The sequence below is a fragment of the Ischnura elegans genome, chromosome 4, assembly GCF_921293095.1.
Source record: "Ischnura elegans chromosome 4, ioIscEleg1.1, whole genome shotgun sequence".
Lineage (NCBI taxonomy): Eukaryota > Metazoa > Arthropoda > Insecta > Odonata > Coenagrionidae > Ischnura > Ischnura elegans.
In genome coordinates, this window is record NC_060249.1 from 43,705,411 (window position 1) to 43,721,990 (window position 16,580).

Consider the following 16,580-nt stretch of genomic DNA (forward strand, 5'->3'; position numbering starts at 1 on the left):
GTCTGTTTGAAAAAGGACCGATATATCTTTTCTCTATCAACCGCCGCCCCTTGCGGTTTCCTCCGCGGATGATGCGTGACGCGCACGGCCGTCTCAGGATTACCTCCGGAGACCTCAGATTCTTAGGGTGTCCCCCGTCCCTAGAGTTGCGCAGTCGCCTCGACCACAAAAAACCTATTATTTTACGATTTAATTGCTCAACGCTACCGGTATCTTAATCCGCTCATAACAGATGCGCTTATAAGGGATTTTCTCGCATGCGACGGGTCTTTTGACTGACGGGTGTGATCAAGCAGAGTAGCATCATTCTCGGTCATCGTTCCGAGCCACTTTCTGGTGTCGTGTGTTTATCAATATGCCCACGGTGAAAGTGCCTTTCGAGCGGTACTTAGTTTGGTGACGAGATTTGACCTGCTGCTCTTCGGATATCTAATGGCGTCAGGACCTTATTCCGCTGTAAGTAGCTTTCGTGGAATCAGTGGCGCAGCGAGGGGGGAGGTTTAGGGGGGTAACCCCCCCCCCCCAGAGCTCAGAGAAATTTTTAGTTGAATCAATTTTACTTAATTGGATTGATATTACTAATAGAATAGGGTAAGGATTAATAAAGTATCCCTCAGAAAGCCGTAAAACACACCATTTTGAACCATTTATCTTGAAATTCCGCAATTTATTAATCTCGCACCCACCGCTTATCCTGATGGGTATTCCGTACCCACACACACCCCGGTATTAGTTGCACCTAATCCCCCCCCCCCCCCCCAGCCTTAATTCCTAGCTGCGCCCCTGCGTGGAATAGGCCATTATTTTCAAAATTTGTATTTCTGAGGACTACCGTCAAAACATTAAACTTAGGTGTGGCTGTAGATGTTTTTTGTGGTTGCTGAGGACAACGGGTTGTTTGTATAGCCTTCACTGTTTCACTAAGCTTTAAAATGTAAGCTATTATAGTAGTATATAAACTGGTAGTACTGATATGTATGCTTTTATAAGATGCGTGGGTTAGAATTAGTGAGTTTAAGATGAAGAAAATGATGGACCGTTATCATCAGGTCCAGACAGTGTCAGATCAGAAGGATTTATAGCTCAAGCATAGAGTAGCCAATTTTTAACAATGTATATACAATGGTGTAGAAATTTCGGAAGAGTGGAAACGTAGGATTTGCGAGGTAAATCTGTCTTATTACTTAAGCAGGAAATTGTTATGTCAATCCTTTGGGACGTTGAATATTCTCATTCAACTCCTGTAACATTGAAAATGTTAACACTGAGAATTGGCTGATTAAAATATATCACTGAGTACAATAGATATACAAGTCAGTAAATTTCAAGAGTTTGTCTGCCTGAGAATAAATAGTATGAATGTTAGCATGAAAAATTGCTTCTCCCGTTAGAATAAAAAAATCACTTATTAATCTCTATCGATCATCTTTTTTGAATGAACTATTTTCGACAGTCTATTTCGTTCCTCACGTTGAACATAGAATCTCTCATATCAAACTTGATTGACAAAGCAGATGTTATTGTTGTGTTTTTATTTTGTTTTAGGATATCTATGCTTCTTTCCTGAGGATAAAACTCGATGAAGTTTTTAGAACATATCTGAGTTATTTGTGACCTCACTTTGTAAATTATCTAAACTACATTTGAATATTGGATATCTCTAGTGTTTATAGTTAAAAATAAGAGCGAGTTTTACTCCTGGGTAAAAAGTTTTCTAGGAAATGTTCGTTGGTGGGAATATTTTTCTTTGCGGTTCACTGCCAATGAATGCTGTGCGTGGAGTAGTCGCTTATTCTGCTGTTAGGAAATCTGCCCAGCAAATTAAATATGGAGTACGAGCATACGGTTTTCCCAACTCGTTCGGTAACGGGTAAAGGCGGATAAAGTGAAAAGTGTACTTGGGTTCTCATCTCTTAATCCATATCAGGAAATTTTGCTTCTAGTTGTTTTGCTCGCTAAATTTATACCGGTGTTATCCTAAATGAATTTATTCCAGGTAATTAATTTGGTAGGTCGAGTCATATTCTTGTTTTGATTGGGTATTGATAGTTAGAATATCGTATATTTCGAAGGTACGCATTTTCAGTGATTTGTTTGGAATTATTTTTCAAACTCATGAAGACCATAACTGAGGAACTCCATGCTCAAAATCAAGAGCATTTTTTAATTTGAATAGTTCTTTTAATTTTCATACGTTGGCTTGGATATTAATAAAATCCTTCCATGGATAACTCGTTTTTAACTGGAAGAGAGCCTCGTTTAGTTTTAGCATTGAATAACATTGCTGTTCTTTCTATGAAAACCTGCTTCCAGGGAAAAATATCCTCTCAGTGAAGTAGGGAAAAAGGTTTAAAATATTAGTCGCGTTCGATGTATAGGCTGTGAAAACTTTTCTGCAATGAAGGAATTTTAAAAACTTAAACCAGAATTTTCTGCTTGCTTAACCCTAATACGGGCAAGGTAAGTCTCTTGGACTCATCGCATCACATTTTTGAGAATTTTATTATGTTATTGAAATGTCAGCATGTTGTAAATTATTTAATTCTTCTTATGGTATATTTCCTATAAATTAGAGTAATTCAAACTTCTTTCGGAATCAAAGTAACTTAGAAATAATTTTTTCCCTGAATTCCCACAAATCCGGGCAAGGTGAGTCTGTTTGCAAGAAATGTAAAAAGTAATGTGCATTTTACAAATATTTGGTTTGAATTGTCAAAATAATGTAAAATTATCACCATATACATGTGACGATAAATATTTTGTATTTTTATGCTGTGAAAACAGAAACAATTAGTGAAAAGAGTCCACTGTATTCTCTGTTTGACTATGTATGAAATTAATAAGTAATGTAAAACTATTGTTAAACAAATAATAATCAATTTTATGTTAAATGATTCTAAGGTGCACAATATGTACAAATTGATGTGAAAAGTAATATTTTTACACTGTTTAATAGTTTAAATTAAAAGCAAAAGTTAAAAGACTCAATTGGACTCACATTGCCCGATTACGTCAGGAAAAATATGTTGCCCGTATTAGGGTTAAAGGCAATATGGTTAAAATATTCTCAATGCCGTACGGTATGAATTTAGATCTGTTAACACCACATCTCTAGCCTGAAATTACTTTTGAATAAATAACAGAACTATAGGAGGAGTAAATTATATAGGAGTAAAACTATGCCATCGTATAATCTAGATTATTTAGAAGTAAACATTTGAAGCTAAGGGTATCGCACGTTAAAAATTAAGAGAAATCTATTGAAAGAAGCATTAACTACGGTCCTGTGGGTATTTTTTCCGCCTTGCGTTGGCGGACTCCGGACAACTTATTTGTTACTTTGATTTATAGTATTTTTTTATTTTTAAGATTGCATGACATTTCTTATTAAATTGATTTTTAAATAATGATCTCTTACGTTGCAAAAATTTAATTCCCTTATTTGTTTCAGTAAAAAGGATAAAAATTAATGTCATGAATGAAAATTAAATTATTTTTGCCGTAACTATTGTGAGAAATGGAAGACAATCTGCTTGTATTTAATCATGTGAAATATGCCAAATGAAGTAGAAGTAGAGTGCATACCTGTTTATCGGAAAATATATGTTATTCCACATTGCGTAAGGTTTTCGAACTTTAAATCCGCAAAATATTATGAAATAGATTGCATCGTAGTTCACTTGCGGAAAGTTCCCGCTCAATTCGATTGTGGCTAAAAGTACTTGGCTATGTTATCTGTGGATACCAAGGTCTAAACGTCAACGTAAAAAGCAAGCATAGTGTTACAAGAGATCCCCTCAAGGCTATTATCCCATTATCTCTCAGGAGAGGATAAATCTACCAATTATAATATTAATTTTCTGGTGTCCTCAAAATATCTGAGCAAAAACTTTCATATACGGTTCGCGAAACTTATAATTAGTTGTATTTTTAACCCACCAAGGAATCTTAACATGATGGGAGTTAAACATTTCCCCACTCTTTAAAAACGATTTTTAAAGAGTATTAATAAAATATTATAAGCTCACCATATGATAATATTCGAATGGATTTATATTTGTAATCACCTTAGTAACCCTTTCTGTGCAAAGAGCATTTTCTGCTATTACTTCCTTTTTTTATCAATATCTAAATATAAAAATAAACATTTACAACCCAAAAGCATTTTAAGTGATCTAGCAATGACTTTTATCTTATGGATGGTTTTCATTTATTAGAATGAGAGCTCATTTTTATAACTATCAACTTAAATGTATTGCTTTACTTAATTTGTCATTATTATGCTTTATTTACTCTTGGTTTTTATAGTTAATGTTGCGTAAAATTGGAAAATCAGGAGGTGTTTAGAAGCAGTAATTTTATTCAATCAATGCATTTACCTTTAAAAGACCTTCACCGCAAGCAGTATTTATCGCTAGTCAAAACTTAATAAAACAGCCGGTCATGTTTACTTCATCAGTATATGTAATTAAATTATTTAGTCTTGATTTTATCGTTATTTCCACTCCTAAATTCCAATTCTAAAACTGCATATTTAATCATAAAAAATCGCTGAAACTGATTGGCGTCTGTCTATGCTACGAGCGTTTCACCAAACGCGACGGCCCTTTTTGCCCCTGAAACTTCTACTACCTTGCAATACTTTTCTAAGATTATAATTGTTGACTCTAATAGGCATCTGTTGAAGTAACGTTTATAGTTTATTAATTTATTTTTTTATAACTTTTATTCTATAATGGAACTCAGCAAAAGTCCCTTGTATGTTATTTTGATTTTTAATTTGTTATAACTGTTTTGCGTCTTTTTTTAAAATCCTTGGTTTTTACCCGTATTTAATATAAAATGTAGTCACAGTGATTAATAAAGTGGGAACTAAGTTTAGTAGGCGAGTGCACAAGCTGCTCGCGGTTGCGCGGGATATATACAGCTACTCACACAAATGCCCAGTAGGTTGGTCCGAAGCTTCAAGTGCTCACCTCTTAAACCTCACGCTGTGAGATATCTATATAGACAATGAACGATTATGTTATTAATACTACATGTTGGAACCCAATAATGAGTGATCTATTGGTACTCTGAAGCGACTGTGACCAATCTTTTGCTTCTTAAAATCTCTATTTTATTTTTTTCACGCCAAATTACTATAATAAGAATCTGTCAATTGAGGCGAGGTTCTTAGCGTCTGAAGTGCAATAATTTATTCATTTTTTGAACAGCGGTTATTTGCTTTCGAGAACAATGCTTCATAAATGTTTAAGATACCATCTAGCATTATGAAATCAATTTAAAGAGCTCATATTTAAACTGTTATTTCTTTTTAATTTTAGATTTATTTTGAGTCTCATTGAACAACATTTGAATGATTTGGTTTTAGGGATTAGAGGCAAAATCATTTAAATTTCAGTTATACTTTTTTAAAGATAAATCCAGTTTGCTTTTTTGTTTTCGGACTAGTATTTCAAAGATGTATTAATTATTATCTAATGTTATGCCATTGTTTTGCATGGTTGCTTTCTAGAACACTAATAAATTTCATTATAATCAGCGTATACAGCGTAGTGCAAACTGATGTTTTTATGTTGTTCTATTTCTTTGAAATTTGCGATAAATAGGATTCAGTTTGTTAATGCAAGCTGATTTGATCAGCTGAAGTTTTTATTTTGGAAAAAGAACTGATATTACTGTAAACAGGATTGTAAACGCAAGCTTTAATGCTAATTGTACATTTTTTCAAATGACTCGGCATTATTCTTATCTCCTTGCTCTAGCTATTTCAGCTTTCCGTAGACAGTATACAATTTTCGGTAATCCGTTTGATCAAGGAATATGTTGCACTCCTTAAAACAATTGGTACTCGCCATAGGTGAGAAAGTAAATGAATGTATTCTGATACATTCAAATTTGTGAATTAAGACTCAGAACGTGATTTAGTTCAGTTAATGGCGATAGTGATAGCTTTCGTAGGTTGACGAGAAAAATCACTCTTAGGCAGGGATAGTTTGATTTCTGTTAAGTTGAAAGATCAATTTACTTCGTTTAAATGGGTTTCACTCAATTTTATCAAGCATTTCCGTTGACAAACGGGAAGTTCCTATTTCATTATTTTTATTATTGCTTTCACTCGTAATATTGTGAGACTTCAGTAAAATTGTTTCCTTATGAATGAAGTGGGGAATTAACAATATTCTGCATTGTCTGCTAATGATTAATTTTTACCAATCGTAGTGTCAATGACTCGTTTGCTGAGAATGTATTGTGGTCATTTCCCTCTGTAACGGTATACTAACGGATACGTTTTTCTCCTGAATTGAAAGAGACCTTGACTGCATTTGTTATGTTCATGATAATATTCTAATATAGTTTACTGAAAGCTTCACAAGTTATTAATTCGTATTCCCGCTTAAAATTTCTGATCACGGGTCTTGGGTATAAGGCAAAAGTTTCGGGATATTATGTAGCCTAATCAGTTCGCATTTCCCTTTTTTTCCCTTTTTTCTACACTTCTTCAGCTTGTATGCTTCCAGAAGTGAGCTTTTTCGCCAAAAATCGCAAACAAATGCTAGTAAAATATTTAAGGTAATATTTTGCCTAACTTCGTAGGATACTCTCAAGTATGGTCCTTTTATGAGCGTATCAATGATTACCATGTAAGGAGTAAAAATTCCCCATTACATACCCTTTCATCGGAGAATAAAAAAGGAAGTTGTTTTGGAGTAGGAAACCCTGTTCTTAGTAAATTTACCCGAGCATTGTTTAGCCTGGAATACGAGTACATACATATTCCTAAATAATTTATTTTGCATGAGTGCTCAAGATGAAAAGGTTTTCACACAGTATATATCCAAAATAGTCTCTTATTTCGTCTCAAATTATTATTATTAATATTATTATTTTAGTTATTGTGGTAACTAGAAATCGTGTATGGTGATAGTAAATTAACTTAATTTAAAACGCTCTTCTCAGCAAAAAGCTTAACTCCTTTCTCTTATCATTTCTCTGGCGTTTCGACAAATCAGTGTGATTGCTTGGTAAATTTTTTATCGTTGTCGTAATGATCAAGCTTTGCTTTTCAAATAACTTATCAATGTTAAAACACTGTATGAAAATCGTACAGTTTTATTTTTTCCGAGTTAAATTATAGTATTTCACCATATCCCGCCAAATTTTGGGGTTTTATTTCAAGAATTTTTCATAAACGTATATTAGAAATCTATAATCAGAATAACCGAACTTTTTTTTCCTTACGTTCATGTGCTACTGTATGCAAAATAAAATCCATCACTAACTTCATTAAACCGTGATTAGAATTTTACTAAATTTAGCGATAGCGAATAAGATCAATTTCGTGTCCATTATTGTTCGCACTTGGCTAAATTACGGTTTTCCCTATAGCGTTTTATAATCTTACGGTAACAAATTTTCTCTGACTTCATTTAGGGATTTCGGAAAATAAAGTAGATGTTCATTAGCAAATGCCGCGTTAATGGGGTCAAAACCCGAAAAAATACCTCTACCTCATCGACTTGTTAAAAAATAATTTAAAACATTTTTATGCTTCATTATTATTCACATTTCTATTTTAATCTTGTTTATTAATTAATTAAAATACTCCAGGAAGTTCCTCATTTGAGTCATCGTCGAGTAACCCTTGAGCTTTAAAAATGCCGTTCGACCGGCACCTGTATAGAGTTTAAAGCCCGGCCGGTGCCCTTTTCCGATCTCCTATTTTTTTTATCTTTTATTTTTGTTTCCTTTAAAAAGTCATTTTAGGGCACCCGACCGCGTGCATATTTAAGCGGTTGCACTCCTGCAGGCCCGGGACTAAAATTAAATCCCAAAAAAAATCAAATAAAATGAAGGATATACGAGGCTCAATCCTTTTCCGTAGAGAAGAGTTGCCGATGGGTGAGCGGGGAGGATAGATAGAGGGTGGAGGGGTAGAATGGTTTGACCGTGAAACGACTCTTTCGGAGCGCTTTTTTGGCGCCGTTCCAGCGCATGCGCGAGTGGCCGTCCGCGTCGAACCACCTCACCCACGCTTCCTCCGCACAGCTGTCTGCCGACTCTTTGGCCGATTGCCGACCCCTATCCTCCATTCTTTGCCTATTCCTGGTCCGCTATCTAACTCACCAATTCTCATCCCTGACCTAGGCTCCTCTTAAAGCATGTTTAAATCGTCGAAAGTGCGAAAATTTCAGAGAAGAAAAATTGTTTGCCTCGATCGGGATCAGAACCCGAAGATTGAAATAAAAACTTGCAATATCTCACGATTGTAATATTAATTACGACCTATGTTTCTACATCATCTTCAAGGTACAAAATGAAGATGATATAGCAACATTTAGTACCATGATTAAATCTTCGAAGGTGCGAAAATACAGAGAGGAAAAATTATTTTTCCCGACCGGGATTATTGAAATAAATACTTACTTATTCTAAATTCGCACTGGAGGGCATTTTACCCTCTCGAATGCTCCTGATTTGTCTCGTTTGCGACGTATTTCTCGTTTGATAATTTGTGTTTCATCTTGAAATTTTCAAACTTTCAATTCTCTTCTTAGTATATTGAGAGGGACATTGTTAAAAATGTTCATCATTATCTTTCAATGAAAATTTACATATTATAAAATGGTCAGGGAAAAGTACGAGTCCGTCTTAACCACCCAGTCAGTCAGTGGGTGCGAGATAAAATCTAAAAATATTAGCCAGCGTTCGCTGCATAGGCTATGAAAAAAATATCTGTTAAGTAAAATATTTAAAACAGTTTTGGCGCTTACTGGTATGAAATTGGATTGGTTGACACTAGGTGAAAGTATTGAAAGGATAATGTGTAGCCTGAAAAATCTATTGAGGAAAGTAAAATAGATGCTGGAAAATTTTGAAACGGCTCTTCTTTATACTACCTGGAAATGTATTTCTTCCCAAAGCAGCATTCACAAAAATAACAAAATTAACTGCAAAATTTGTAGGAAGCTTAGGTAGTGCGTAAGAAAATCCGACTTGAGGCTATTTTCACAGAATTCATTGCTCCTCATTTTCATAAAATCAATAGATAGAGAATATTGTGTAAATTTTAAAAAATAACAATAAAAATGCATTTTCATGATGATTGAAGCAGTATTTTTTAAATGCAATGAGTACAAGAACCTCACCAAAAAACAAATACATAGTATGAACTGTGGCTAAGTAGCCATTCCGCCGCCACTTGAAGGAATATAAGCCTTTTTAATCATTAGTATGAAAATGCATGCATTAGGTCCCATACACAGAATGCATTGTTTAAAGAAGGATTTTTGGTATGTAATTGGAAGTAAATAAAACTCAAAACAAAATAAATAAATAAAAAGTCTGCACTGGGCTGAGTAAGTAGCCATTCTGTCGTCAGTTGAAGGAGTAATCCTTTCTCATCCCTCGTAACAAATTATAAGTCGTCGGTCGACACGATTTTTTTTAAAGAGAGATTTTGTGGATGCATTTGAAAGTAAATAAAACTTGAGGTATTAGATGCGGATTAGTTTTTCAGCTATAATAATATTTTAGGTATATGTTGTAAAGAACGATCGCGGTGAAACAAGCATTGCTGCCTGCCGACTCATGGCCGTCCCCCCTCCTACCTTTGCGGTTCTCCTCCACCTCTTTTTTACTCATCGTGTCCCCCCTCCTCCCCCCGTCACTCAGGCGTCTCCCCTCAACCGCAACCACCCACCCGTCCCCCTCTTCTTCCCTCCTCCCCCCTCTGCCATCTTCCTCCACCTCTAGCTTCCGTCATTCAGTAGTGACTCAACGAATGCCAACCTAAGCGCTTTTCATTCATCAGAATGTGTTCTTTTATTATGTGTTTATTGTTGTGCTTACGAATGCATTGAATTATTTTTCTTTCCTGATCCGACTCGGTGCGGATGGGTCAGTTCCTCGCATGCAAACGTCTTGATTTTGGATTAAAATTCCGCCAGATATCATATCAATGATTTTGGAGTCAAGTATTATTAATGGATTCGATTATTGTCAGCTGTCGTTTGCGATTATCAGTGAATACTAATCAGCGGAAAAACTAGCCGCGATCAGTAACATATATACATTAAGCTTTGCCGATAATATTCTTTGTAGAAGATTACATTTTAGAATTAAATAATTCTGCTTTTCACTCGGTTTTTTGATCCTTTACCGATTTCAACACAATATAATCAGAATGCATATTATTTAACGTGACATTAAGTATTATAAGTATTGCCCCAACAAATATAGTGCATTTTAATCGGATGCTCCTGCTCTGTGGCATCATGGACAAGTCCTCGACTGCAAACCTCGATTAGAAAAATAGTGAAAAATATAAAATAGAATCTGAGTACCATATATCCCTATTGTTTTTTCTTATAAAATTGTTCGAGCTTCATTTTGTCGCAGTTCCAGTGCTTTTTTCACAAATGAGATAATAATATTGAGTGAATAACTTTAATTTGTCAAAAGATAAGAATGTTTAATGATCAGTAGATGTCGGATACTTGTCAATTTGACAGTCGATGTTACAGATAATAGTTTATGCGTGCGACAGCGCTTGTATATCAAAGGTTGTTACGCCCGGTATAGCTTAAGATACTGTAGGTAATACTTACACGCAGTATCTGGGAAGAAAATTTATTTCATATGGGATTTCTTTTGTATCTAGCCTAACGATAGGAATGTCAAACTCCGGTAGACGAAGAGGTGATCAAGGGTTTACCCTTTGGCAGGGAATGGGATTAGGGTATGGAGTAGATGATTTTGACGTCGAAGAAAAGGAATGGAATAAGTGCACAAGTTTTCATTTGAGTCCGAAATTAACGTTCTTTATTTAAATTTCCCCTGGACTTCATTTTTCAAAATTTTTCCTTAGCCTGTTCAAACTCGTGCGAGGGTAATCACGCTTGACCCTTCTATCTAAACGTTTATATAATGACTTCCACGTGTTGAAAGTATTTTTCAATGCGAGGGCTGCGAATGTTTATCCATTGCCAAACAAAACATTAGGAATCAATATGCTTTTATAATTAAGAAGGGAAAATGAGGAACTATGGATTTAGGAACAAATTATGTGTACTTGTTGGAATGTATGAGATTACTTGCTTTTTTATTAAACGTTGATTGAATGTCGTTTGTGTGCTTTCTGTCACTTTAAACAGAGTCTAGCGATTGTTTTTCCATTAAATAGGAATTAATTTGGAATGACTGAATTTTACTAATGAAAGGAACAATTGAGGAATTATGGATTCTGGATTATATTTTATATTAGAAAAGATTCGTTCTTTTGTTTCTTATTTAAGTTCTTTAACTTTTTCACTAGTTTTACTTTATTACCGTTTGTAATTAATAATTTGTAGTGATAATTTGTCATCAATTCATCTTCGATGTAGAAATTAAGCTATTTTCTATCTTCCTGGTTGATGGCGATGGTCATGGGTGAAAATTCGCATATGCGGGGAATCTGACCTCTGCCTTATTCTGCCTGCTTCGTGAGTACCGCTGCTACCTGAATAAATTTCCACATGACTGATTGTTTTGATTTACCTACGAATTGAAAGGGTATTTTGTTGCCAGGGTCAATAGGGAGAAATAAAGGTCTATAAATCTATTACTGGTTGAAGGTCTGTTGCCCATTACCTATCGTAGTGAAGTTTATCTGTGGTAAGCTCCCACTTTGATCCTCCATTATCCACTCACGCAAAAACCAAAGGAATACCCAATCGATCGTAACATTTTTTACTCAACAGACATTTACTGTTATCATTTCGTGCAACTTTTTTGCGTTCGTATTTGGCTCTCGGTCGCTCCATCGATGTAATTTCTGTGGACCGAAGTGGGCGAGAAGAAAATTGCAAAATATACCATGGAATCTTCATTTTCAGTTTGTTAACCCACTTACGTTGTGCGGGAAGCAATATTCGGTTACTCGTAAGGACGAGCAAACTCTGCGGCGTTTTACATACTGCATTTGAGGCTACCTTTCATTTCCCTTCCATTCGAAATCTGTTCCCAAATATTACGGATTTTCGTACTCTTTGTTTCCTTTTCAATGTTAACCTATGCCTAAAGGATAATTACTTTGAAGATATCATGGAGTTTTTGCTGGATGAGTTTAAATCGGATTCTTTTGAATGCAAATTGTGCTGTACATCGCCGTATCTGCTTGGATAACTCCCTATCAGCTATGTTTCATTTCCTACTTGAGCTTAATCATTAATTTCCGCAGATCTAATTTCCGTTCAGCGGAATAGTCATTGTACCATATAGCATAAACTGGGACGCAATTGATGAATGACTGGTGATGTATTTCCAGTATTAACTTTTCAGTATGCTCTATCAATTCAATTCTATCGTGATCTTTAAGTTTTCTTTAATTCGTTTGTTTTCTATCATCAAATATGAATGTAAGCGTGTAAAAGTGGAAGCGCATGACTGTAGGAATTTGTCCAATTCCACGTATTTCAAATGAATATATTATTCGTGAGGAATTTATTTCGAAAATAGACCGAGAACGTACTGAAAATGTTGTCATGAAAGGAGGGAGGCATAGAATTATCCGCATGAGCTTACAGCCATATTCATTTCCTGGCATAAAATGAATAATTGATAGATGTCATTGTGGTTTGTAAATCGGAAACCTAAAAATTGAATATTCTTTATGAAGTTCTGTTTCAGTTGATAAACATAGATAGGATGAGAGGAGTGCTTTCGGTGAACAGTAAGCATATGCCAGAGTAGTCTGGTAAAATTCATGGAGGTAAACGTTTTTCATTCGTGTACTGCATATTAGCACCTGAAGTTTGCCTCGCATTAAGAAACTTTTATCTTTGAAAAAAAACTGTTTTTCTGTAAGTTGATCAAACCCAGTTTTGGTAAAAATTTTTGGTTGTGGTTCCCTAGCTGTGTTTGCCTATTAATTTCATGGTTTATTATTTACACTTCTCCAATTATGAGCTGAAAAAATAAATGTGATACCGATTCTTGTAGGTTTTTAGAACAATGTCTTACAATAGAACATTGATTTCACCCAAATGGTTAAATATACACCTTTAATTAGTCCTATATCTTAAATTTCCATAATAATTATTTAGGCAAAAACGTTCTTTCCTTGTCGTACATATTATAAATCATTTTGATGAGTAGTCCTATTTTAAAACTTGTCGTTAAAATTCCTTATTTGTCTGGTTGGCGAATCGGTATTTATCTGATGTTTATAATCCAATGTTGTACCTTAGATTTTATCTAAAAGAAACGTAAAAATGCATTTTCGCAGCGTTTTTTTTAGTCAGGCTAACTGTATTTTTATTGGTGATGCTATTTTAAGTGCTAAAATTTTTAAACGTTTACACTTAATGAAGGTAATTGGGCACATTCCAAAGGGGACGAAATATTATCGATTCTCTAATTTATTTTACATAACTTAACATTTTCTGTGCGTAACTGACAGAAAAAACTGGATATTTTGAAATCTGGCGGTCACGATATTCTTGTTTTGTACGAAAAATGCCTCACCTTTTAATTTGACAGAAGCTGATAACGTTCTCTTTGGTAATACTTTGGTAAAATATAATAAAATATAGTAAAATATTACTTTGGTTATTATTACATGGTTAATTACATGGTTTTTATTTGAATTTTTGTATAATTAATGACTTATTGTCTATCGAAATATTTTTATATCGCCTCAAAGGAAAGCATATTATAACGGTATTTCCAGGTGCCAGTCACCTTAATATTGAGCTCACATTTTTAATCGACTTTAGCAAAGTTTTTCAATATTCTGCATTACTATTTCATTGTTCCATTCATTTGCATTATGATTCTCCTTATTTCTCTGACTGGTGAATTGGCATTTATCAAATGATTATGAATAAATTTGCACCTTTTTTATCTAATAGACAGTAAAGACACATTTTCTCCAGCCAGTTTTTTTCACGGATCTTATCTATGCGAAGTTACGAAAAACTTTACTTTCGCAAACGCTCTGAATATATTTCACATTTTATGTCAAACCTTATATTGGTAGAGAATTCTTTTTCGACGAGGGTTCTGTTTATAAAATTCTCAAGAGTTTATCATTCCCTTTCAGCTCAAAAAGTGCCCTCTATTCGAGTTGATAAAAAATGACGGTTTCACGAGATCGCATATAATATAAATTAAAAGATACAGTTTCCGGCGTGATCCAGCGGAAATTTTTTTACAGAATGAAAGTACTTGTCTGTTTCCACACCTATTAATTTCAACCAATCCACATGATGCTACTTTCAACTACCTTGAAAACGGCATTATGTTTCGAAACCCATGGGTCCTTTGAAGTAGGCTAATACTTTCATTATATTAAATAATCTAACTTAGTCTGAATTTTATTCAAAAATTCAAATGAAATCCAGTGAATTTTCTTTAAAGTCCTAAATGCCACAAACCCTTCGAAAATGGGTCAACCGAGTGGGCCGAGTCAAAATGCCTTGCGTGATTTCGTGCTTCTTTTTTTTATTCTATATGTGTTTGCGCGCGCTTGCCCCACATCTCCACGCGAAAAGTTGGCAACTATCCGCTGCTGTCCGATCCCCCTCCTTGGTGCTCCGCAATCCCTCCCTCGCACTGCGTACAGAGTCAAGAGCAACCCCTTCTTGAAACGGAAAGGGGATGGTCGGCCTGTGCACTCTCCGGATGGTTCCCTCCGTAGACCGCCCGCCACAGTCGTTAAACCGACGCCCACTCCTCAAAAACCACCCCTTCCTTCACCACCCCACTTCTTAGGATGCAATTCTCATCTCTCTTTGTGTGAGAGGAGGGAGGGAATATAAAAAGTATAAAGATAATGACAGAGTCCAAACCTCTGTCTCTCTCCCTCTTTCCTCCGACCGCCTCCTGACCCACTTACGTAGGTACGCTCGCCACCATACCGTATCTATCCGAGAGGTCGGACGTGTGGGCATCTCCTATTTTTCTACCCTACTCAAAGGAAAAATAAATGGTATAAAAACCCTCGGCGCACACATAAAAATCCTCCTGCTTTCGTGAACGGTTTTCTTCTCGTTTCTTTTTTTCCGGTATCACCGTCTCCTTTCAGTTGTTTCGTCTGCGTGAACCCGCATGTACAGTGTTATAGAGGAACATCTTGGAGTAACATGGTTGGGTTGTGGAGCTCCATCATCAACATTAGTTCAGATAAAAATTTTCAAGTCACAATTGAAAGTACGCCCAGGAGGTGTTATTGTGTTAGATTGGCTAATATTTGAATTAATGATACCCAGATAATTATTTCTAGATCTCAATAAACCATCGTGTTCCGATCGTGATTTGATGCAGTATTTTCTTTCTCTTTGTGATTCAACCCGAAGTTGGATTGCGGAGCTCATCATCAACGTAAGATTAGATAAAAATGTCCAGGTCACAGTTGAAAGTTCCCAGGAGGTGTTGTTTCGATTGCTAAGTTAATATTTTAATTAAGTCACAAGTACCCAGATAATATTTTGTAGATCCCCATAAATCATCGTGTTTTCCGGCCAAGATTTGATGGACTATGTTCATGTCTTAAGTGATCCCTTGGTTATCATGAGATTGCGAGAAATGTTACCTAGAAATTAACTTCAACATGCTCTCCAATATAAAATATTTTTGCAATTTTATTTAGCTTACCTCCTATTCAATTGAGCATTTTCAATCGTGCGCCTACCTGGCCCATGAGATAATTTACACGTCTTTTATGAAAGTAAGATTCATATAATAAAAATGAAAGAGAAAACAGCAAATGAAGTAATAATTACACCAAAAAATAGGAAAAACATCTTTAAATTAAATTTCATGTCAACTCGCCGGTTTTCAGTGTGTAGATATTAGAAATTTTGAAAACGGCCTTGTTCGATGTGCATCATAGCATTCGTAGCAATAATGGAGATCATAGTTCGTATCGCATTGAATAAAATTAAAAGTAGAAGCAGCTGTCATTATGAAAGATTAATTGACGTTAGGAGGTATGCCCTGGGAAATAAGAATGCCAAAATAGTTTTTTTTTATTAGTTCTATTTACAGGTTTTATGAGTTATTGTTGTCCACGTTAATCATTCTAACTGATACCTTTGGTTGGAATTAGTAATGAAAAGATTTTGAGGTTCCCACATTGGTTCACGGGGTTAACCGTCCATGCATCGGTTGACCTGCCTGGGTCGCACACATGTCGTATTGTACCTACGTGGCACGTTTGCGGATAACCTTCGAATCGATTGAAAGGGCGAAGTGGAGGAAGGTCGGGTATTAAATTTATGTTCGCGGCGGCTTCCGTATCCCCTCGTCATCATCGGATCTTGAGCTTGATCCGGCCGCCGGGAAGGCATCGGTGCCGCGGATACAGATCCCAGGGGAAACATCCACCGCGGGCGGAATCAATTTAAGCGTCACCGTCTTGGAGCACACGAGGTCCTTTCTTTTTCGTCTCGGAAAAACATTATCAGGAGGGACGTAGACGAACCGGAATCTGCCCTCCCCCGGTGCATCCACATTTTTTATTTACCCCGTGGCTCTCGGCCACTTCGGGAGAAGGCACCCGCGCTGCAAGTTACGCTTTTCCGCTCCCGGGG

General features: G+C 35.7%; 1 protein-coding gene across 2 annotated transcripts in view; it reads left to right on the forward strand.

Moving 5' to 3' along the window:
- The first annotated feature begins 275 nt into the window (after window positions 1-275).
- Window positions 276-16,580, forward strand: part of LOC124157376 (coiled-coil domain-containing protein 177) — an 89,616-nt gene continuing 73,311 nt past the window's right edge. For both annotated transcript variants that reach the window (XM_046532047.1, XM_046532050.1), the window contains exon 1: window positions 276-456. Coding sequence is in view for 1 of the 2 variants with exons in the window: in XM_046532050.1 (XP_046388006.1) it covers window positions 433-456 (24 nt within the window). In the remaining variant the exon portion in view is untranslated. The remainder of the gene's footprint in view (window positions 457-16,580) is intronic.